General features: G+C 42.9%; 1 protein-coding gene across 1 annotated transcript in view; it reads left to right on the forward strand.

The window, feature by feature from the left end:
- The window catches only part of LOC124788005 (UDP-glucosyltransferase 2-like), a 60,930-nt gene that overhangs the window by 26,274 nt on the left and 9,868 nt on the right, over window positions 1-24,788 (forward strand). Inside the window, exons 3-5 of the mRNA XM_047255047.1 lie at window positions 6,727-6,908; window positions 8,461-8,920; window positions 12,853-13,072. Of these exons, the coding sequence (XP_047111003.1) occupies window positions 6,727-6,908; window positions 8,461-8,920; window positions 12,853-13,072 (862 nt within the window). The remainder of the gene's footprint in view (window positions 1-6,726; window positions 6,909-8,460; window positions 8,921-12,852; window positions 13,073-24,788) is intronic.

Here is a 24,788-nt window from a genome sequence, read left to right on the forward strand (position 1 = left end):
TTCATTACACACAGCACATGTTTTTATATATCCTACCGGCTGGTGATGTTGCCACATAACTTTCATCCATGAGGTTCCTGGGCGTATTTTTAGCTGTTAGTGGGTCCTGGATGTCATGAGAGCTCAAAACAATTACTGTTTTACGTAATAAAATTCATCTGGTTCTTCCTGATTCTAAAAATATACACTTCATGTGTGCCTTTCATTGTTGTATTATTCAGTATCGACGCTAATGCTCTCTTGATGAGATATGAGCCGATTGCTCGTTTTTATCCACTGTGCCTTTTCGTATTTCATTTCAGCGATTAATTTATTTGTTTATCAACGTAGTAAGTAGTACAAAGCTAATCCAGAATGTAAACTGCACTTAAATTCTGTTTGAACTGTTTAATAGTCAGTGTCCGCTGTCTGAACGTCAAATTTCAGATTAATACACTGCGCCTGGTTGCGTTATTTTATAGGAATTTTATTATTGTAATTGGGAAGTACTAGATAATGTTGAAGAAATCCAAAGCATATTGCTCGAAGAGCATAATATTATTCGAAATTTACCTGTACCAATAGGTACAGCCAAAGCAGCATTTGTGATGCTGTAATTACCTCATAGATAACGATATTTGTCTATTGTAGTTTTGTATTCCAATCAGAATTTTGAGAGCATCAAAGCCTCATTTCAGCGTGAGAGAGGGGTAAAATCAATAGATGATATTGAATTGAAAGCCTTCATCAGTCTCTTGTTTTTAATTGTTGTTAACAAAAGCAACAGATAAAGCCTGGAAGATCTGTGTGGAACTGATGGTAATGGTATTGAAAAATTTCACCTTCCAAATGAACATAAAACGTTTCAAATTTATTCTGGAGAGCCTTAGATTTTACAGTCGCGCTATTCGTGATGAAAGGAGACAATTAGACAAGCTAACAGCTATTCGGGAAATATTTACTGTGTTTGTACGCAACTACCACAAATCTTACACCCTTGGAGAAAATGTTACAGTAGACAAGAAGCTGGAAGGATTCTGTGGAAGGTACAGTTTTCGCCAATATGTATCAATCAAAACAAACGAGTATGGATTCTTAAGTGTGGATTCTTAAGTATTTTACCTCTACAGTTTGGAAATATACGCTGTGTTGCAACCAGAAGGATTTACCAACTGAGCAATAAACATTTTGATGTTGTTCTGCGACTGTGTAAACCTATATATCAGTCAGGTCGAAATGTGAAAGCGGACAACTGGTTTACTAGTACTGGAATGATAATAGAGCTATGAAGGGAGAGTTTTTCTTTTGTTGGCATGATGAAGAAAAACAAGCGTGGAGATTTCTCTAGAGTTTGCTATCAGTAAAAGAAGGGCTGCCCACATTTCCTTTTTTGGCTTCCATAAGACTGAACTCTAGTTTCCTCCGTGCTTAAAAAGGGGAAGTGAGTGATCCAGGCATCACGTTTGCATGAAGATAATTCGATAGATGCTGACATTGTAGATAAACGGAAGCCATCCACCGTAAATTTTCAAATAGCGTTAAGTGTGGTATTTTCACAGCGGATAAGCCGAATACTTTGTACAACGCTGCAAGAAATGTGCGCCGCTGGTCAATGGTTGTATTTTTGTAATGATCAGTACAGCTGGAATCTATGCACAAGTGATTTATTGTGGCAACAGGAAGAATTGTATCAGAAGGAAAGGGTTCCTGAATCAACTTTGTTATACAATGTTGTTTTCTTCGCTAAATTCTGCATAACTATTGAAATTTTGTACCGAGAACTCTATAACTATGACTTATCTATCAAGAACTCTGAAAAAATATATATTTCTGAAAAAAAGGGTGCCAGCTTCACGGTAGGAGCTCTTATGGGGTTCTTAATTAAGTTGCAATTATCTCTTAAACTATTACCTGCACTAAAAAATTCTACTAGGAATTTCGATAGAACTCTTCACGTGGTGTCCAGAACTGTCATCAGAACTGTTGTACGAGTATATTTATATTTTCTGTAGAGAAAGTGTGTCCCACATTAAATCAATTTATCACAAACTATTATCGCCATAGAAAAATGTTATTAGGATTTTCGATAGAGCTCTTGGGGTTCTGTTCAGAACTGCGCTCAGAACTGTTGTACTTATTTACAATTTGCGAAAATTGACGAAGAATGTTTTCGATACGAAAATTTTTTCGAATATTGTTTACGTCGCTAAATTTTGCAGAACTATTGAAATTTTGTACAAAGAACTCTAGAACTATGGCATATCCATCAAGAAATCTGAAAAAAGTATACATTTGTGAAAAAAAGGGTGCCAACTTCACAGTAAGTGAAAAGATTTTCTCCTTAAATTGCAATTATCTCGTAAACTATTAGCTGCACAAAAAAATGTTACTGGGATTTTCGAAAGAACTCTTGGAGCTCTGTTCAGAACTGTGCTCAGAACTCTTGTACTTATTTACGTTGTGCGGAAATTGTCAGAGAATGTTTTCGATACGAAAATTTTTTTGAGTATTGTCGTTTTCTTCGTTACATTTTGCAGAACTATTGAAATTTTGTACAAAGAACTCTAGAACTATGGCACATCTAACAAGAACTGTGAAAAAAATGTATATTTCTCGAAAAAGGGGTGCTAACTTCACACGACTGCCGAAAGGCACGCGTTTAGCTCACGCAGGCTGGCGTGAGGTCTGGAACAGGACAAGGAAATTAGACTTCAGAAAAAAGGTGGTACTTGGTGGAATACTTAACTCTAATCCATTAATGTTGAACGTAGCTCTTGTCTGTACATTATTTACAATATCAACAGTAACTGAATAATGGCGCCTTGCTAGGTCGTAGCAAATGACGTAGCTGAAGGCTATGCTAACTATCGTCTCGGCAAATGAGAGCGTATTTTTTCAGTGAACCATCGCTAGCAAAGTCGGTTGTACAACTGGGGCGAGTGCTAGGAAGTCTCGCTAGACCTTCCATGTGGCGGCGCTGGGTCTGCAATCACTGATAGTGGCGACACGCGGGTCCGACGTATACTAACGGACCGCGGCCGATTTAAAGGCAACCACCTAGCAAGTGTGGTGTCTGGCGGTGACACCACAATAAACTTATCGTGGGTGGTGAACATGGTGAGCGATAACATGGGGATTTTCTAAGTATCAGATAACACATTATATCTGTTCAATATACAATTAAAATTGTTGTTTCATTAATGCTTTTTCACCCTCTTCCATTCGCTGTCGCATTCTCGTAGAAATGCGAAACCGACTCACTTGGTACTCCGGTGCTAAAATTGTAGTAATTGCAAGCAGTAACATTTCTGGTTCAAAATCCTCGTACTGCCTTCAAACGGGTGATTACAGGATATTTTTTGTCTGTAAATCCTGCTTTACCATTGCCTCATATTGTTGGCGTTTGATGCATCTTTATAAAAGCCTGTTCTCAGATGTTATCGTGCTGTCCACGAAGACCTGCCTGCTGCTTCTATGCATCAGATAACACTTTATATCTGGTAGTGTGCTGTTATAACAGACTAAAGTCGATGAAATTCCGTGGCATCATAAACGATTTCTGCGCCTGTCGCCATCTTTGTTGGCACTATACGGTCACTCCAACGGGACTCTCGGCGACGTGACTGTCGGGAATAACAGAACTGATACTAGTCGAATGACAGTAATATCTGTTTTCCGTTTGCTGGGTACTCGAGCTCACAGCCAACAATGAGTTTATAGTGTTTACGCCGACACAGAAGCAGAAGGGACATCTGGAGGTGCCGACAGCTAAAAATCTACATCTGACTGAGTTAAAAATAATATTATTTAATGGCGTGTTACGACCACTAAAGACGCCCGCCCGGTTAGCCGTGCGGTCTAACGCACGACTTTCCGGAGTGGGAAGGAGCGTCTCGTCCCCGGCACTTGTGTCGAGGTCCGGTGAGCCGGCCAGTCTGTGGATAGTTTTTAGGCGGTTTTTGCATCTGCCTCGGCGAATGCGGGCTGGTTCCCCTTATTCCGCCTCAGCTACACTATGTCGGCGATTGCTGTGCAAACAAGTTCTCCACGTACGCGTACACCACCACTACTCTACCACGCAAACATAGGGGTTACACTCGTCTGGTGTGAGACGTTCCCTGGGACTGAACCGCACAATAACGCGGAAAGAGTGGTTCGTTGTGGGGCGGCGAGGGGTGAAGTGGACTGGGGTAGTCGTCGTGGGGTTGTGGACCACTGTGTCGTTTCTACGCCCCCTGGTTAACGTACAGTCCATACAATACAATACCACTAAAGGCAGAGGTTTCTGTTAGTTAAAGTTACTAGCGGACAGAGAGCAGTCAGTGCCTCCCGCCATCACGAACTTTCTAACGATTTACCTACTGCCGTTAGCTACCACACCGAACGTCCTGTTAGAGACAGTGTGTTGTAACTACTTCGCTCAGAACAAATAAAGTTGTATTTTCTGCAACGAATCAGAAATTTAAATTTCTGTTACTACGGTGTTCTATGTTATTGTGCTATTATAGTGGTGCATAATTTCGTAGCGGTTTTGTTTTACATGTTTGTATCCCGGTTGCTATGGGTTCATTAATCGAGTGTCGTCTTTTGTTTGTTGTACGCTGTTGGTATTTCAGTTTACACACTGTCATTTTGTCATTTGGAGATAGTGAATGGATCTGTGGACGCTAGGAAATGAGGTGCCAAGTCAGTGCACTCGAGAACTGACAAATGCGATGCGACATTTGCATGCAGTGGGGAAGGTTCAAAAATCGGGTGTGAGGGTAACGCATGCTCTTAAGCCAAAACCACAAAAGTCAGCGGGTGGGGTATGTGCGTCTCTACCTGCTCACCAACTGGCTCATGGGCAGCACCGACCATTCGTATCCTGTATCGTTACTGGTGACGAGAAATGGTGTCTTTGGAAAAGGAAAGGAATGGTTGAGCTCAAACGAAGCGGGCACCCCTCGCACAAAGACCTGGGTGCATCCCCAAAAGATAATTTTATGCGCCTGGTGGGACAGCGACGGTGTGGTGTACTGCGAAATGCATCCCCGAGGTGTAACCATCTCGGCTGACATTTACTGTCAACAACTGAGACGTCTTGCAAACATCTACATCTGCATCTACATTTATACTCCGCAAGCCACCCAACGGTGTGCCACTGTCATTACCTCCCTTTCCTGTTCCAGTCGCGTATGGTTCGCGGGAAGAACGACTGACGGAAAGCCTCCGTGCGCGCTCTAATCTCTCTAATTTTACATTCGTGATCTACTCGGGAGGTATAAGTAGGGGGGATCAATATATTCGATACCTCATCCAGAAACGCACCCTCTCGAAACCTGGACAGCAAGGTACACCGCGATGCACAGCGCCTTTCTTGCAGAGTCTGCCACTTTAGTTTGCTGTTAACATCTCCGTAACGCTATCACGCTTACCAAATAACCCTGTGACGAAACACGCCGCTCTTCTTTGGATCTTCTCTATCTCCTCTGTCAACCCGACCTGGTACGGATCCCACACTGATGAGCAATACTCACGTATAGGTAGAACGAGTGTTTTGTAAGCCACCTCCTTTGTTGATGGACTACATTTTCTAAGGACTCTTCCAATGAATCTCAACCTGGCACCCGCCTTACCAACAATTAATTTTATATGATCATTCCACTTCAAATCGTTCCCCACGCATACTCCCAAATATTTTACAGAAATAACTGCTTCCAGTGTTTGTTCCGCTATCATATAATCATACAATAAAGGATCCTTCTTTCTATGTATTCGCAATACATTACATTTGTCTATGTTAAGGGTCAGTTGCCACTCCCTCCACCAAGTGCCTATCCGCTGCAGATCTTCGTGCATTTCGCTGCAATTTTCTAATGTTGCAACTTCTCTGTATACTGCAGCATCATCCGCGAAAAGCCGCATGGAACTTCCAACACTATATGTATACAGGAACAACCACCAGGGAGACTGTGTGAAGCGATGCTACCCCACGGTAACACCTCCCGCTTTCTGCTAGACTGACAAAAAACACTGTACAGGAGTTGAGTTGGGAAGTCATTCCGCACCCTATTCACCCGATCTTGCGCCCTCAGATTTTCACCCTTTTCCGGCCTCTGCCGAAAAACCTTCAAGGAACCATCTTCCCGGATGAAAATGCGCTCCGAATATGGCTCGACGATTTGTTCGCCTCAAAACCATGTGATTTCTACAGTCGTGGAATCGAAAAATTATCCCAACCTTGGCAGATAGTTTTAAATAGCGAAGGAGTATATATTATTGATGACTAAAGTCTCTGTTACGTGTGTCTGTTGCGTTTACTAAACTCATGGAAAAATGCTACCAACTTATGCACATGATATATCACAAAGTACAACCACAATGCATCGATGAATCTGCTTCGATCACTTTGTAGGAACCGCGTACTGACCTTAAACATTGATACTTTTCCGTTTGACAACTGTTACCTCCATTGCGAAGGATTATCGCCAACCGTCTCGTCCACGTGCGATGAAAATTCATTGGATTTTTAAGGGGTAACATCCCTCATATGTAGCCGCATAGTCTGGGAAAACTCTTATTATGAGTCGACAATGCCGCAATGCACGCTACACCAAACACTTTTCTACATATACGTTGAAACTGTAGGGAACTCTACAATAGTTGTAATTATGAAACTTACATAAATGTAACATTTTCAATATTTTTTTCTCTGAAAATGCGAGTAAATAACCATCATAACATTATGATTATTTCTGCTTCCAGAAAAGCATTGCCAACTTCACAGAAATTGATATATCTGACTCATACAAGTATCTGAGACAAGCCACTGATTGGATGGTAATGGCCCGTTGGACTGGAATCGACATGGTATTTTCATGGAAGCGGTTAGGGGCTGGTGTTTGCGAGGGCGACCTGAATGCTCCAGAGATGCAGAAGTTCATAAAGTACGTAGCTGCTCTATTAGCCTTCAGTCTTTTCACTCATCTGCTTTCCGTCTTTCCTTTCCTCCTCCTACTTGACATTCTTCATCTTCACGCAGTAAATTCCACTACGAACGGTGCAATACTCACTCTCTACCTACTTAACTTATAGTTACATATAAGTGTTATAGTATCTTTAATACCGTATTTTAATCTTACAAATCGAACCGATACAATGTTTAATATAAAACAGAAAAAATAAGCGTATATATATTTTTTAAAATTATTAGGATATAGATTATACTCTGAAGCTGTTAAAAACTGTTTGTTGCCTATTAAAACACAAAAATTGATGGTAGTTTTTATGGTAAGAGCGAACGAAATCAGTTCACTGAACCAAGCTGTAGAGAATGCTCTGAGAAAGGGTAAGTCGGGAGTAGAAGTCTTGAGTGGTGTTGTAAAGTGATCTGGTAATGGAATTGGTGGGCTAATATGTGGGAGATGTGAGGCGTGGGACAGTGGATCGTAGAAAGCATTGAGTTTGGGGTAAGTTTGACTAGGATGGAGGTCAGACCATGGTTATGGAAGTGAAAGAAAAGGATAAAATCGGAAAGCAGGAGAGAGCTCAAATGTAAGAATTGATGGGAAGGTGTGGGTGAAATCTGACAGAAAAATTTTAGGGCGGATTTCGTTATCTATGACAGGCAGACTGTGTAAGTTGCGTTGAGAGAGGCTATAAGTGATGTGTAGATTCAGGGTCGGTTAGATTTGCATTTGCTGGTTCAGTGGCATTCCATGGTCGCTACGGAAGAAATTATAGGAAATTTGAGTAGTATGCCTGGAGACACATCTTTTGCCGGCCGGTGTTGCCGAATGGTTCTAGGCGCTTCAGTCTGGAACCGCGCGACCGCTACGGTCGCAGGTTCGAATCCTGCCTCGGGCATGGATGTGTGTGATGTCCTTAGGTTAGTTAGGTTTAAGTAGTTCTAAGTTCTAGGGGACTGATGACCTCAGAAGTCACGTCCCATAGTGCTCAGAGCCATTTGAACCATTTTTGAAATACCTGGAACAACATAACAATAAATGAAAGCTCACTTATATTATTAATCTGCTTTGACGCAGCATTTGCCAGATGCTCTCTCTCGCGAGCGATGACCAGATAAAAAGGGGGGGGGGGAGGTGAACTATACTGCCCGCTGTTCATGTCACCCCTTTCGTAACAACCAAATGAGAAGTTGTAGCAAAAGCGTGAAATTTAAAAAATAATTCTAATCGCGTTATCTGAGTTGAAAGAGGCCAGTCGAAGCTATGCAATGCGTACAGACATCACAGACAAGATCAGTGCTTACAGGAGTTATAAAACAAGCAATAGAAATTACGTGACTGTACCAGAGTATTCCTTTTATTCCGTCGCATCCCTGTGCATTCAAGAAGTCACTGGCATATTTTTCTTCTGGTTTCGTGATGACAGTCTCGGTGTGTATCTTAAGTCGCATATTGTAGTTGTTAGATTAATCCAATATTTCTTCAGTTATTTCAAGAGGCAGTAGCACAGTAATACACAAATCTGTTACAGGTCAGCTCCAAAATTCGACCTGGTTATTATGGAACGACTGCTGACGCCGTGTTTCTACGGCTTGGTTCATAAAGTGGGCTCCCCACCTCTCGTCGGATACGTCACCGTCGGGGCGATTATCCCCAGCCACTGGATTGATGGCAACCCCAGCAATCCTGCCTACCTCACAGACGCGCATGTTGCATTTTCACACCGCATGTCATTCTGGGAGAGACTTTACATGATGTGTGTATGGCTCTACATGAATTATCGCTATTTCTATGTAATGATGCCGGATCAAGAAGAAATCCAGAGAAAACACTTCGGATCTGACGGTCCATCACCTTATGAAACTGAAAAAAATTTCAGCTTGACGCTGATAAACAATCACTTCAGTATAGACTACCCTCGACCCAATCTGCCAAACATGATAGAACTGACTGGACTGCATGTGGAAGCCAGCCCACCACCTCTTCCTAAGGTAACGCCTTTTGCTTCTGTCGTTACAGTAGCATATACGACAGCCATATTACCTAATTTATCAAAATAACGAAATCTTCACTATCTGGAAAGTGCATTATAAACATAAATAAATAATTTTAAAATTGTGTACCTACGTAACAATAACACACCAGTGTCCAAAAGTTTATCACAGTTAACAAATGTGGGTATACGAGGGTTGTTCGGAAAGTGAGGAACGATCGGTCTCGAAAAGGAAATGACAGTGAAAATCAAAAGTGTTTTCTTTGCACATTTAGCTACACCTACCAGGTACTTCTCTACATATTCGTCACTCCGACTTAGACATTTGTCGGAGCGTTATACCAAATTTACAACACCATCCTTATAGAAGGCAGCCTCCCGTGTTTTGGGATAATTCACTACGCTGGTCTATAGCGCGTACCCTGCACCCAAGTGTTGTGTTCGTATCCAGCATTTCATGTGAACAGAGATGATACTCAGGACGAGTCAATTAGGGCTGTGTTGTGGGTGATCGAGCACTTCCCATCAAGAGGGCTGCAGGAGCGTCTTCACTGCCCCTGCAGAGTGCGGCTGAGAATTGCCATGAAGAAGGAAGTGCGTGGCAGTTGTGTTAGGTGGGCTGCATTCATTAAGGCGAAGCCTCTCGGTGGGCCCTCCTACTTGGCGGGAGACGTCGTTGTTCTAGGCACCTTTACTTGTTCACAACTGAAAAGAGCGTCTTAATGCGATCGACGGGCATACTAGAGACACTGCCCAAAACGTCTGTGGAAAGCCTCGTTGGGTTTTCTCAGTGCTTTCCATTTCGCGACCGATCGTTCCTCACTTTCCGATTAGCCCTCGTATTTCACCGAAAGTATGGTTGAAATGCAGAAGAAGGTAAAGTGTAACATTTTCTCCAGTATATGTAATAAGGAAAGGCAAAAATCGAGGCACGTAATGCAAAAATTTTAGCAATGAAACTAAGGAAGTAAGAAGATTACACACTGAAGCTGCAAAAGTCATGACATACCTCGTAATTTCGTCTTGGATCTTCTTTTGCCCGGCATAGTGCAGAAACTCCACGCGGCATGGACTCGAGACGTTGGAAGCCCCTGCAGAAAATTGAGCCATGCTGCCTCTATAACTGTCTACAATTGCGTAAGTGTTGCCAGTGCAGGGTTTTGTGCACGAACTGACCTCTCGAGTATGTACCAGAAATGTTCGATGGAATTCACACCAGGCGCTCGAATTGTTCAGAATATACTTCACTGGTTACATGGCGCATTGTTTCCCATAAGAATTCCATCACTGTTTGGGAACATGAAGTCATGATTGGCTACAAATTGTCTCATAAGTAGTCGAACGTGACCATTCCCAGTCAATGACCGGTTCAGTTGGACCAGAGGACCCAGCACATTCACGTATACACAGCCCACACCATTATGGAACCCCCACTGGCTTGCACATTGCCTTGTTGACAACTTGGTTCCATGGAGTCGTGGAGCCTGGACCACACTCTAACCCTATCATCAGCTCTTACCGGTTCAAACTGGGGCTCACCTGACCAGGCCACGGCTTTCTAGTGGTCTAGGGTTCAACCGATATGGTCATGAACCAAGGAGAGGTGCTGCAGGCGATATCGTGCTGTTAACAAAGGCCCTCACATCGGTCCTTTGCTACCATAGAACATTAACACAAAATTTCTTTGCACTGTCCTAACGAATACGTTCGTCGTATGTCCCACGTTTCTGCAGTTATTTCACACCTTGTTGCTTGTCTGTTAGCACCGACAAATTTACACATTCGCTGCTGCTCTCGATCGTTAAGTGAAGGCCGTCGGCCACTGAGTTGTCAGTGGTGAGAGGTAATGCCTGAAATTTGGTATTCTCTGCACACTGTTTACTCAGTAGATCTCTGAACATTGAATTCCCTAACGATTTCCGAAATGGAATGTCCCATGCATCTAGTCGGTCATAATCACGTCAGAAGCCATTTCACATTAATCACCTGAGTACAAATGACGTCTCTGTGAAGTGAATTCACTGCCCTTTTACACCTTGTCTAAATGATAGTACCGCCATATTTTTATATGCATATCGTTATTCCATGACTTTTGTCCCTCAGTCTGTCTATTGTACAGTCGACGTTGGAACGATCAGTTATGGAGCGCGAGCTCCATTTAGGTAAGCAGTGTACTTTTCGAAGTGATCATCCTGGCATTTGCCTACAGCTGTTTAGGAAAACCACAGAAAACCTCAGTCTGGACGACTGTATTCGTTCCCGAATTTCCATCCTCTGGATTGTGAGTCCAGCGTCTTAGCCTCTTTGCTGCCTCATTCATTAACTAGTACTTCCACAACAAGAGGAATATGTATGCCACTTGCAAACACGTGCTTGATAGCAATGTGCAATACTGTTTATGAGGAGGTTCACGAGGTCTGTTGTTAGTTAATTGCAATTCTGAGCGAGGATTGTGCGCAGGTCTTGGCGAGTCCTCAGTGGCAGGTAAAGGGCTAAAATTCGACAGGCACAGAAACTTTGTAGGATTCGGATGAGGTTGCTTCGCTGAATAGCCCCGCGAGTATTTCGTCCTCTGGGCCAGCTCCATCCAGACAAGCATTAGCGTCTCGAAACAGGGCGTCTTGGCCCATCGCTCTTCTCAGAGGTAACGGATATCGCTGCACTGCCTCAAGTCTGTACCTCTGAAACCCCTCCGACCACAATGGCGGTCTGTAAGCACACCTAACGTGTTACCTCCTCACCTGATGGCTCTACCACCACCAAACCAATTGATTTCCATGATTTTCTACAATACTTCATAGCTGTACCTCTGAAGACCACCAATTTGTAGGGACATCTGACGTGTTGTCTCCCCAACCGATGGATCTCACCACCACCAAACCAGTTGATTCTCATGATTTTCTTGCGATTACATCGACAACTTATTTCGACAATAATTTTGAAAACTGAAGCGGAAATCATCTGCAAAGACCGTAGTTCATCGCCCGATAAATAAAAAATCAGGCTATCTGTCTACTTCCTCATGGAGAACCCACATGCTAGACGTCTGGGACATTGAACAGCTGCTCTGAGCTCCTCATAGATAGATTGTTGGGAAACTGTAACTTCTGAGGCAACTGTCTGCCCCATATCCTTAGGCGAATTCATGTGTTTAGTTCAAGTCAGATGTCGACAGGTTTGGAGTGTTACTAATTGTAACTGTTTACTGGCCTACGATGAAAATTTCCTGTGTCTACAGTCCGCCTCTAAAGGGCTTCATATGGCATGTGGTGATAAATTGAATGTTGTTGAGTATGCAGTTACTGCCTGACAAGGATTCTGCCCTGCCAGAAGGATCCACATAGCGACTTCTACATTCAGTTCTCAGCTTTGACAAGAGACTAACCTTTGTTCACGACGAATCTGAGATGGGACGAAGAAGTCATGAGTGAGAGGAGGGAGTACTGTGGTTAAGTCATTGGACTCGCATTCAGAAGGAACATGGTTCAATGCCACATTCGGCCATCCAGATTCGGAGCTTCAGTGGTTTCCCTAAATCGTTTAAGCTGAATTCTAGGAAGGTTCCCCCGACAAGGTAACAACGGACGTCGTTTCGGACCACGTCAAATCCGAGTTCGTTCTATGTCTCGAATGACTTGATCGTTACCTGATATGAAGCCCTAATCTTCGCTATGTGCATAGCGAAAGCAGAGACTATTCTCTAAAAGCACATATGCCACATTCTCGATTCGTAGTGAAGTCTGAGCTATTAGTTACATGAATAATTTTCTTTCACTTGTTATTCTTTACGGTTGTTGACTCATGGAGCCGTGTATTTGCATGATTGTATCGTTACAGTTTATGGCGCGTCTGCTCTGCAATTGCTTTGATAATACTTAAAAGTTCGGTTATTTTAGGTGTTTACAACTCAGTGTTTACTTTTACGAATAGGACATACAGGACTGGCTGGATGGGGCAGAACACGGCGCCGTCTACTTCAGTCTGGGTTCCACTCTGCAGGCGAGTACGATGCCAGAAGATAAGAGGCTGGAGTTTCTCGAGGGTTTCAAGAAAATCCCGCAGCGGGTGCTGTGGAAATGGGAGAAGGACATGGAAAACCTGCCGCCCAACGTCAAAGTCTCAAAGTGGCTGCCTCAGCAGTCTGTACTAGGTATGACACAGCTCACGCATCAACATCACAAATACCATGTCTGATATGTATATCTCTTTCCAGCGTTTGTGTACCTCACTTACTTAAGATTAACTGACTTTGCAAGAATCATAGATGTATCATATCCGTATGAACACCACTTGTAGGTCTAGGCAGTGAAAACTACTTTGTCTGTTCTTTGCAATGTATTGCTGCTGCCTGCAAGTGTAGCCGTGTTTATCTGGAAATAACCGGCTCGCTTGCTGACCATGAAACAAACTTTCATCAGCAGTGTTTGATCGTCTGCAGCAGGTGACTGACTGTTACACTACTGGCCATTAAAACTGCTACACCAAGAAGAAATGCAGATTATAAACGGGTATTCATTGGACAAATATATTATACTAGAACTGACATGTGATTACATTTTCACGCAATTTGGGTGCATAGATCCTGAGAAATCAGTACCCAGAACAACCACCTCTGGCCGTAATGACGGCCTTGATACGCCTGGGCATTGAGTCAAACAGAGCTTGGAAGGCGTGTACAGGTACAGCTGCCCGTCCAGCTTCAATACGATACCACAGTTCATCAAGAGTAGTGACTGGCGTATTGTGACGAGCCAGTTGCTCGGCCGCCATTGACGAGACGTTTTCAATTGGTGAGAGATCTGGAGAATGTGCTGGCCAGGGCAGCAGTCAAACATTTTCTGTATCCAAAGGCCCGTACAGGACCTGCAACATGCGGTCGTGCATTATCCTGCTGAAATGTAGGGTTTCGCAATTATCGAGTGAAGGGTAGAGCCACGGGTCGTAACACATCTGAAATGTAGCGTCCACTGTTAAAAGTGCCGTCAATGCAAACAAGAGGTGACCGAGACGTGTAACCAATGGCACCTCATACCATCACGCTTCCAATGTGCGTGATGACGAATACACGCTTCCAATGTGCGTTCACCGCGATGTCGCCAAACACGGATGCGACCATCATGATGCCGTAAACAGAACCTGGATTCATCCGAAAATATGACGTTTTGGCATTCGTGCACCTAGGTTCGTAGTTGAGTACACCATCGCAGGAGCTCCTGTCTGTGATGCAGCGTGAAGGGTACCCGAGGCCGTCGTGGTCTCCGAGCTGATAGTCCATGCTTCTGCAAACGTATTCGAACTGCTCGTGCAGATGGTTGTTGTCTTGCAAACGTCCTCATCTGTTGACTCAGGGGTCGAGACGTGGCTGCACGATCCGTTACAGCCATGCGGATAAGATGCCTGTCATCTCGACAACTAGTGACACGAGGCCGTTGGGATCCAGCACGGCGTTCCATATTACTCACCTGAACCTACCGATTCCACATTCTGCTAATAGTCATTAGATCTCGACCAACGCTAGCAGCAATGTCGTGATACGATAATCCACAGTCGCGATAGGCTACAATCCGACCTTTATCAAAGACGGAAACGTCTTGATACGCATTTCTCCTCCTCACACGAGGCATCACAACAACGTTGCACCAGGAAACGCCGGTCAACTGCTATTTGTGTATGAGAAATCGGTTGGGAGCTTTCCTCATGCCAGCACGTTGTAGGTTTCGCCACCGGCGCCAACCTTGTGTGAATGCTCTGAAAAGCTAATCATTTGCATATCAAATTATCTTCTTCCTCTCAGTTAAATTTCGCGTCTGTCGCACGTCATCTTCGTGGTGTAGCAATTTTAATGGCCAGTGGTGTAGAATATCTGTCCACCAACCTCCGTTAAATCCAAAATTTCACCATATTGTCTCATGGTGTGAAGGTACGTGACATTTCACATTGTAATCCGTCTATCAAACCAGAATGTTAAGCCAGCCGTAACCTCGATGTTAATCGAGACGACTTGGCTATGTGTTAGTACTTGCTTTCATCCATTGCCTTTCTTTCGCTACATAATCGTTCAGGCGTCAAGGCATTATAGGACACATACTGGCCAAGCACCAGTAATGGTCGTTCACAAGATACAAATACACTCGTCATACTTCACAGACATATTCGCCAAGTTCTAATAAAGACTAATGAACTAAATCCGAGATGGCCTTTTCAAGAAAACAGTACAAATTATTTCTCTAATTGGTGAAGATCTGAAGTTGCCATGGAGATGTGTTTTCCCAATGATTACCATCTCAACTTGTACTGAACATCTAGTCACTGGATTCGCAGCAAAACTTAAGCGAAGTAGCAAAGCCAGCCTCCTGCAGATTTCGAGCATTAGAATGACTTGATGATCACACTTAATTAATGAAAAGGGAACGTTGGTGAGTAGGTTCAGAATGTGCGTCGTGTGACTTAACACTTACGAGCAATGTGTTGCACACTTGAACAGTCGTTTAATGTGTCAGGAAACGCACTTTTTAGGATTCAGTATCATCTGAGAACCCTTCACGACCATACAAATGCTCACTGATAAAATTAGCTGTGGGCTACCCAGTCCTCTGTATGAAGATATTTGGCGTACATTGTTGTTGTTGTGGTCTTCAGTCCTGAGACTGGGTTGATGCAGCTCTTCATGCTACTCTATCCTGTGCAAGCTTGTTCATCTCCCAGTACCTACTGCAACCCACATCCTTCTGAATCTGCTTGGTGTATTCATCTCTTGGTCTCCTTGTACGATTGTTACCCTCCACGCTGCTCTCCAATACTAAATTGGTGATCCCTTGATGCCTCAGAACATGTCCTACCAACCGATCCTCTTCTCCCCAATCCTAGTCAATACCTCCTCATTAGTTATGTGATCTACCCATCTAATCTTCAGTGTTCTTCTGTAGCACCACATTTCGAAAGCTTCTATTCTCTTCTTGTCTAGACTATTTATCGTCCATGTTTCACTTCCATACATGGCTACACTCCATACAAAAATTTCAGAAACGACTTCCTGACACTTAAGTCTATACTCGGTGTTAACAAATTTCTCTTCTTCGGAAACGCTTTCCTTGCCATTGCCAGTCTACATCTTATATCCTCTCTACTTCGACCATCATCAGTTATTTTGCTCCCAAAATAGCGAAACTCCTTCACTACTTTAAGTGTCTCATTTCCTAAACTAATTCCCTCAGCATCACCCGACTCAATTCGACTACATTCGATTATCCTCGTTTTGCTTTTGTTGACGTTCATCTTATATCCGTCTTTCAAGACACTATCCATTCCATTCAACTGCTCTCTGGCGTACATTAGCTGAAGAAGTTTACAGCACTGTTAACATAATAGGGTTCTCAGGAGCAGCTCGTTACATGTGCGGAGAGAAATCTCACCATGAGGACCCTAATAAGATCAGCAGGAGTTCTGTGGCAAATGATTGAGAACCTGGGGTATCCTGTGCTTAGTATTTGGTTTGCCTGGGCTGGTCGGAGTCTGGACCCATACCCAGTGTTATGGTGCCTGTGGGGAGCCCGCACTGTGTTGTTGCTCACGAACACTGGTGGCCTATTCGACTGCGTTCACACCGACTCGACCAGTCGTGCTCCGCTAATCACCACCTGCCGTGTGCGGCTGTTGACTGCTCCGTGCAATACGAGACACAGCTCACAGCTGCGACTCGTCCGCGACCATTTTTACGAGCGCTCCAAACAAGCGTCAGGCAGCAACGCGCGGCTTAACAAACAATAAGAAACAATCGAAGAATATTCACAGCTGCTGCCAGTCGCACAAGGGGTGACACATGAAATCAATGGGAAGTATTTTCGATATGGCAACTTCCGTGGACTGCATTGGCACCGACACCAAGACCATATTTGGTGTAACAGAACAACATGATCGACCTAAATTTGAAGATGACCGTGTAATCGCGAGTAGATCTAATCTCGTTATGTTACACTGAATGAACTTACAGCGCACAATTACTGAACTATGTGAAAAAAAACTAAATTAATTACAAAGTACGGTGTGAACGCACTTTATTCAACGTATAAACGTCACTACAGATATTCGGATTTAAGTTATGACATGTACGATGTGACTGCCTTCATTGGCGATGATGTGGCGCAGACGAATAGCTAAATTCTGCGCGACCCGCTAAAGTGTCGGAACATCGATGCTGTCGATGACGTCCTGAATGGCTGTTTTCAGCTGAGCAATTTGTTTTGTGGTTATTGCTGCACACCTTGTCTTTGTCATAGTCCCACAAAAAGGGGTCGCGTGTGTTCAGATATGGAGAATATGGCGGCTAATCGAGGCCCATGGCAGTGGCCCGTGGGTACTCCAGGACCACAATTCGGTCACCAAAGTGCTCCTCCAGCACATCGAAGATTCTCCTGCTTCATTGGGGTCGAGCTCCATTTTGTCTGAACCACGTCTTGTCGAAATCAGGGTCACTTTGTATAATGGGGATGAAATCATCTTCCGAAACCTTCACGTACCGTTCGGTAGTCACTGTGCCATCGAGGAATATCGCACAGATTATTCCGTGACTGGACATCCAGACGAAAGTGGGCTTTCTCAAATGGTTCAAATGGCTCTGAGCACTATGGGACTTAACTTCTGAGGTCATCAGTTCCCTAGAACTTAGAACTACTTAGACCTAACTAACCTAAGGACGTCACACACATCCATGCCCGAGGCAGGATTCGAACCTGCGACCGTAGCGGTCGCGCGGTTCCTGACTGTAGCGCCTAGAACCGCTCGGCCACACCGGCCGGCCGTGGGCTTTGTCGCCAAGGCGCAATTACCATTGGGTTCGCAGCCGACCGTACAGTTTGAACACCCTAACGCAAAACGTTCAGAAGTTATGGCGATTTTATTTCATATAGTTCAATAATTGTTATCCTGTAAGTATGTTAGTTAACAGTACTTAATTCCATGTGTGGGATTCCGAAGTTAACAGAATGAAACTAGCCGGCCGGAGTGGCCGAGCGGTTCTAGGCGCTTCAGTCTGGAACCGCGCGACCGCTACGGTCCCAGGTTCGAATCCTGCCTCGGGCATGGATGTGTGTGATGTCCTTAGGTTAGTTAGGTTTAAGTAGTTCTAAGTTCTAGGGGACTGATGACCTCAGATGTTAAGTCCCATAGTGCTCAGAGCCATTTTTTGAATGAAACGCAATTTATTGTGCTCCTCAAGAGAAATAACGCTCTGCTCATATACGAGGAATAGCCCTTACCTTTACTCAAGCATGCAAAAACGAGAAAGTTAAATAAACGTCATATTCTGGTATTATCATATTCTGGTATTACATATAGTTGCCACAAGTATACAGTAGGAATGTTGTTAAATAATAAGTATGTGCGTGAAAAATGAACTCAGTTACTCGAAATACACTAACCCATGCAACCCATGCAACTCGTGTCATGTTGTAAAAAAACCAGCCCAAAACATCTGTCAAACCAACTGTCTTATTCAAATATAGTGCTGGCTGCAATTCTGAACCAATTCTTTTGTTATAGGTTCGTGCTAATGATGTATAACATCGGTTCAAAAATTTGCTCGCTTCAGAAAGTTATTTATTTTACGTGAGAAGTCAGGATCTTCGAAACATGGTAAACGCATAATGATTTTTTGTTTTTGTTTTTGAGTCGTCAGCTGTCTGACCGGTATGATGTAGCCTGCCACGATTTCTTCTCCTGTGCCAACATCATCTCAGAGTAGCGCTTCCAGCCCACGTCCTCTGTCAATTGCTAAATGTAGTCCAATCTGTATCTTCCTCTGTAGTTTTTACCTTCAAGGCTCCCTCTACGGCGATGGACGCTATTCCCATATGTCTTAACAGATGTTCTACCATACTGCTCCTTATTTTTTTCAGTGTTTTCCGTACATTCTTTCCCTCTCCTATTATCCCGAGAATGTTCTCATTCCTTACCTTATCAGTCCACTTAATGTTCAACGCTCTTTCGTAGCACCACATCACAAGTGCTTTGCCGGTCTTCTTTTCCGGTTTTGCCACAGTCCGTGTTTCACTACCATACAATGCTGTGCTCCAAACGTACAGTCTCAGAAATTTTTCCCTGAGATTATGACTTGTGTCTGCCACTAGCAGACTTCTCTTGGCCAGGAATGCCCTGTTTGCCAGTGTTACTCTACTTTTTATATTCTTGCTCCGTCCATCATGGATTATTTTGCTGCCTAAGTAGCAGAAATCGTTAACTTCTTCTTTTTCGTAATCGCCAGTTATGAAGTCAAGTTCCTCGCTGTTCTCATTTCGTCTACTTTTTATTACTTCCGCCTTCTTCGATTTACTCTGAATCCATATTCTGTACTCACCAGACTGTTCATTCCGTTCAGCAGATCCTGTAATTCTCCTTAACTTTCACTGAGGATAGCGATGTCATCAGCGAAGCTTATAATAGATATAGTTTCAGCTTCAGTTCCAGTCTTGAACCTTTCTTTTATTTCCATCACTGCATCTTCGCTGCATAGACTGAACAGCAGGGGCGAAAGACTACATCCCTGTCTTACACCCTTTTTAATGCGAGTACTTCGTCCCTGATCTTGCATCCTTATTGTTCCATTTTGGCCCTTGTACATACTGTATATTACCCGTCTTTCCCTATAGCTTACCCCAATTTTTCTCAGACTTTCGAACGTCTTGCACCATTTGACACTGTCAAGTATGATTACTATTTGAAAAGTGAACAGAAGGGTTGTAGGGAAGGATGCGTAGCAACACTACATTTGTATGGTAGTACTGTTGCAGCCACAATGCTCTAAATCCAAAAACTACAATACAACTGGGACAATATTATACTTTAAAGTTTTTTTCAGTTTTAAAAATCCCCGCTTTGGCTGCTCCGACGATTGCGCTCATTCTGGTATTTGGCGATCCTGCTTGAACATAATGTCTCGAGATCCGTTATACATCTGTTGCATCTCCCACACAGTCATGAGTCTGATGTCATGAGACTGGAATTTCGGAATGGGCACTATTTGAAAGACGCGGCAATGCCGTATTTACGGAGTATGTTTGTCTATACAGTTGCCTACTCCATGGCGCTTGCGAAACGGTTTCAGTTCAGTAATACCACACGGTTCAAGGCTTGTTCACATAAAAGCACAATTATCTAAAGGTTCAAATCTGATACAGTTCACACGCATAGTTTTACCAGTAACCAGCCGATCTGCGTCCACTGACACTCGAAGACTGTCTTAGTTTATCCATGAATAAAAGTGCAGTGACTGCTCACATTTCGTCCAGTGTTAATCACTGTCTTTCTGCAGTTCACATTGATAAGGCGCACATATTAATTTAAATGTTCATCCGTGTCTTTACGTACGAAGCTTCAACCCACCAGCCGACAGTATCAACAATCAGCGTCTCTTATTCACCACCACCCTATGACTCGATTCTTCAGTATCGATAGTCGAAAACAGTCTCTTTTACTGTTATGTATGCGGCAGAACTATGTGCCTCAAATTGCGTAATTTGACTCAAGTCTGATCACGAGGTGTGGCCTTTAATTGCACGCGCTACTGATTTAGCTGAAGGCTGGGTCCGGTGTGTGCTGACGGACCGCGGCCGATTTGAAACCTACAACCTAGCAAGTGTCGTGCCTTGCGGTGACATCACAGCTACAGTAAAGATACATACAGATACATTCATACATTAATCCTTGTTCTATAGATCATGAATACGACATTTCGTAATGATGTGGAACGTCGCACCGTAACATAAGTTTTCTTTACACAAAATAATTAATTAATTAATTTTTTTTACAGTTACTACTGAAGTAGTAACTGTAAAAAAAATTAATCTAACAATTCATCTGTTGAGTAGAAGGAGTTATCATTCAGAAATTCTTTTAATTTGCTTTTAAATGTTGGTTGGCTATCTTTCAGACTTTTAATACTATTTGGCAAATGACCAAAGATTTTTGCGGCAGCATAATTCACTCCTTTCTGTGCCAAAGCGAGATTTAATCCAGAATAGTGACTATCATCATTTCTTCTAGTGTTGTAGCTATGCAACTCGCTGTTATTTTTGAATTGGGTTGGGTTATTAATGACAAATTTCATAAGTGAATATATGTATAGCGAAGGTACTGTGAATATCCCGAGTTCCTTAAATAAATGTCTGCAAGGTGATCTTGGGTGGGCTCCAGCTATTATTCTGACTACACGCTTTTGTGGAATGAATACTTTCTCTCTTAATGACGAATCGCCCCAAAATATGATGACACATGAAAGCAGTGAATGAAAATTTACTGTTATGTTTATCACCAACATTTGCAATAAACCTAACAGCATAAGTAGCTGAGCTTAACCGTTTCAGCAGATCATCGATGTGTTTTAGTCAATTCCATTTCTCATCAATGCACACACCTAGAAACTTTAAGTATTCAGCCTTAGCAGCAGTCTTCCGTTCATAGTCTATTCTGCCTTAGCAATAGACTTCCGTTCATAGTCTATATTTATCAGTGGTGTTATGTCATTTGTTGTGCAAAATTGTATAAACTGAAACATATATGTTCTTGTAATATTTGAATGTTTTGACATTTATAGCGAAACACAATGAATAAGAAAAAATAATAGGAGGAGAAATTATTACTGGGGTATATCTTTAGATGTGTAGCTTCTCTATGAAGAAACAGTTCTATAGGAAAAAGTAGTGCAGAAACTTGAACGTGACTGACCGGATCTGGAGTAAAAGTACGCAATTTCTAAGTAAAAACTAGTTGTGTACTTTCAGGTGCACATTAACATCAATCTATAGATTTAACCTCGTTACTTTTATTCATTTTGCCATATCCAATAAAATACCGAGCAAAGAATATCTCAATAAGATGTTGTATGTGTTACTTTCTGGTGTTATGCTCAGCTGCTTCGTATGATCTTGGAAAAAGCGTCATCTTGCCTAATGCCATCGCTGCTGCAAATGGAATTGGGTATTACAAAACAGCGACTGCAAAATCACTTTTAGATCTAGTAGACGATACAAAATGTGCCATTTCTTAGATAAAATCTGGAAGATACATTCGATGAATAGATGAGCACAGCCAAACCTACTTCTTCTCGTGTATATTTCTGGCGGATGGGAAGTCTTTGAAAATTGTCGAATCGCTGCATGTAACATAGGCTCCGACAGAAATGATGATAAATTTGTAATCTGTATCACAGATACAAAGCATCAATTGCAGAATATCTCCTGTAATTAAAAAAAAGTCATTTGCTGCGAGTTAGGTGGATGATACGTGTTTTCCAGCGATAGCATCCATACATGTTGGGATGTTCCATGACTTTGGAGTGTTCTTCCATTGTTTTTCATTCTCCCTCTGTTGGTTTCCATTACAATAAGTTGATCATTTTGGACCATTCGGTAGACCAAACGTGGCTCTCTATAGCACAAACAATACGGCATCCAAGTCTCGAGTTTAAACCACCAAATTCGCTTTCCGAGGCTAGGTACTTGAAAGTAAGAAGTGCTTTGGCTATTTAAAGATTTGTAATTGCACAGGAAGAGAAGAAACGTAAAAGACTACTACTTCTGGGAAACAAAACGATTGAGGACCGAGTGAAGTGCACAGCGTTCCACGGAAAACGCCGTACCTATCTTTGCACAGCTTCACTTTCGTAAAGCGCAAAAGATGGTGGTACTACTGCTTCCAATGTTCAGCATCTTACTGAGTCAATGACTGGAGAAACACCAGCAGCAGGACCATCACAGAGGTACCGGTCTCGCAACCAGAAAAAAACCACTAAGATTAAATTGATGTGGAAATGACTTACAGCTTTTATCCAGCTAACCGTCGAGAGAAGACATATAACACTTTCATTCTGAAAAATTGTTACTGTTGTCAGTCCCAGATCATTTATAAGAGATGCTAAATTATTACAAACTGAATGTTAAAATAGTTACGATAAAAAGTGTTCAGTACCATTTGCCTCAAATAGATTTCCTCGACTAAGGGCAACGTCATGTGAGCTCCCAGAAGAGTAACGCTGCTGCCAGGCACCAACTAGTTGTACAGTCAGGTTCATGATTATGACTGCACTCAATGTTCACAGTATTCAGTACCAGGTCCCTCCTTCGAGCATTCTGTATCCCGACTACGTGTCACAAGATTCTGAAGACGCTGAATCACTTCCGTGAATGTTTCACCTTTAATGGGCAATAAAAATTTTAGTACTGTTTGTTCTTTTCTATAGTATGAACAATCCACATGACTTTGTAACTTTAAAAAATCTTAATTTCAACCTCCATTTAGAAACTACCAGGGTTATTGTCTTGGCGGTAGTAAATTTCACATTGCACAAACTTATTCAGCACAACACAATATAAACATTAAACAATTAGAGCAATATTGTCCGAAGCCACAAGAAAGGAAAGAAGACAACGACTTAACGCCCCATCAACGAAGAGGTCATTAAAGATGGAGCACCATTTCCAGCGTACACGTTGTAACTTATCTTCGACCTATTTTGGGACATCCGGCTTTCTCCATCGCCAACAACAGAATCCCTTCTTAACTGCGACGTCTTTGCTCTCTTGCATATGCCTCCGTTACATGTCGTTTTCTCTGGCGTCAACCATTATAGTCAATAAGCTTTCCTACGCAATCTTGTTGTATTGTCAAAACTAAGGTGTTCATAGAAGATGCTGTACGAGTGTGATTAATGATACGGAAGCACGAATAGCACTAAGCGTTGTGCGAAGCACGCTCAATTCACAATTAAGAGGAGGAAAACAAGATTAGTGTTTAACGTCCCGCCGACACGAAGTCATTAGAGACGGAGCACAAGCTCGGATTATGGAGGGATGGGGAAGTAAATCGGCCGTACCCTTTCGGAGGAACCATCCCAGGATTTGCCTAGAACGATTTGGAGAAATCACAGAAAACCTAAATCAGGATGGCCGTCGTTCTCCCAAATGCGAATCTAGTGTGTTAACCACTGCGTCACCCCGCTCGGTTGCAATTAAGTAAACTAGTGCACTTAGTTATGAAATATAGACAAAAATTTAAGGTGATATTAATGTGTTCTAAACAATGTTCAGTCATAAGGAACAGTTTGGTTTTACTGATGGCAGGGGTACTCGGGAAATGATATTAGTGCTGCCGTCAGCAATGGAGGATATATTTAGGAAAGCCAAGGAAACATATCTTGTATTTGTGGATTTGAAGAAGGGTTTGGATTACTTGGAATGAAGTAAAATACAGGGCTATTACAAATGATTGAAGCGATTTCATAAATTCACTGTAGCTCCATTCATTGACATATGGTCACGACACACTACAGATATGTACAAAAACTCATAAAGTTTTGTTCGGATGAAGCCGCACTTCAGGTTTCTGCCGCCAGAGCGCTCGAGAGCGCAGTGAGACAAAATGGCGACAGGAGCCGAGAAAGCGTATGTCGTGCTTGAAATGCACTCACATCAGTCAGTCATAATAGTGCAACGACACTTCAGGACGAAGTTCAACAAAGATCCAGCAACCGCTAACTCCATTCGGCGATGGTATGCGCAGTTTAAAGCTTCTGGATGCCTCTGTAAGGGGAAATCAACGGGTCGGCCTGCAGTGAGCGAAGAGACGGTTGAACGCGTGCGGGCAAGTTTCACGCGTAGCCTGCGGAAGTCGACGAATAAAGCAAGCAGGGAGCTAAACGTACCACAGCCGACGGTTTGGAAAATCTTACGGAAAAGGCTAAAGCAGAAGCCTTACCTACCGTTTGCAATTGCTACAAGCCCTGACCCCCGATGACAAGGTCAAACGCTTTGAATTTTCGGCGCGGTTGCAACAGCTCATGGAAGAGGATGTGTTCAGTGCGAAACTTGTTTTCAGTG

This window comes from Schistocerca piceifrons, chromosome 3, assembly GCF_021461385.2.
Source record: "Schistocerca piceifrons isolate TAMUIC-IGC-003096 chromosome 3, iqSchPice1.1, whole genome shotgun sequence".
Lineage (NCBI taxonomy): Eukaryota > Metazoa > Arthropoda > Insecta > Orthoptera > Acrididae > Schistocerca > Schistocerca piceifrons.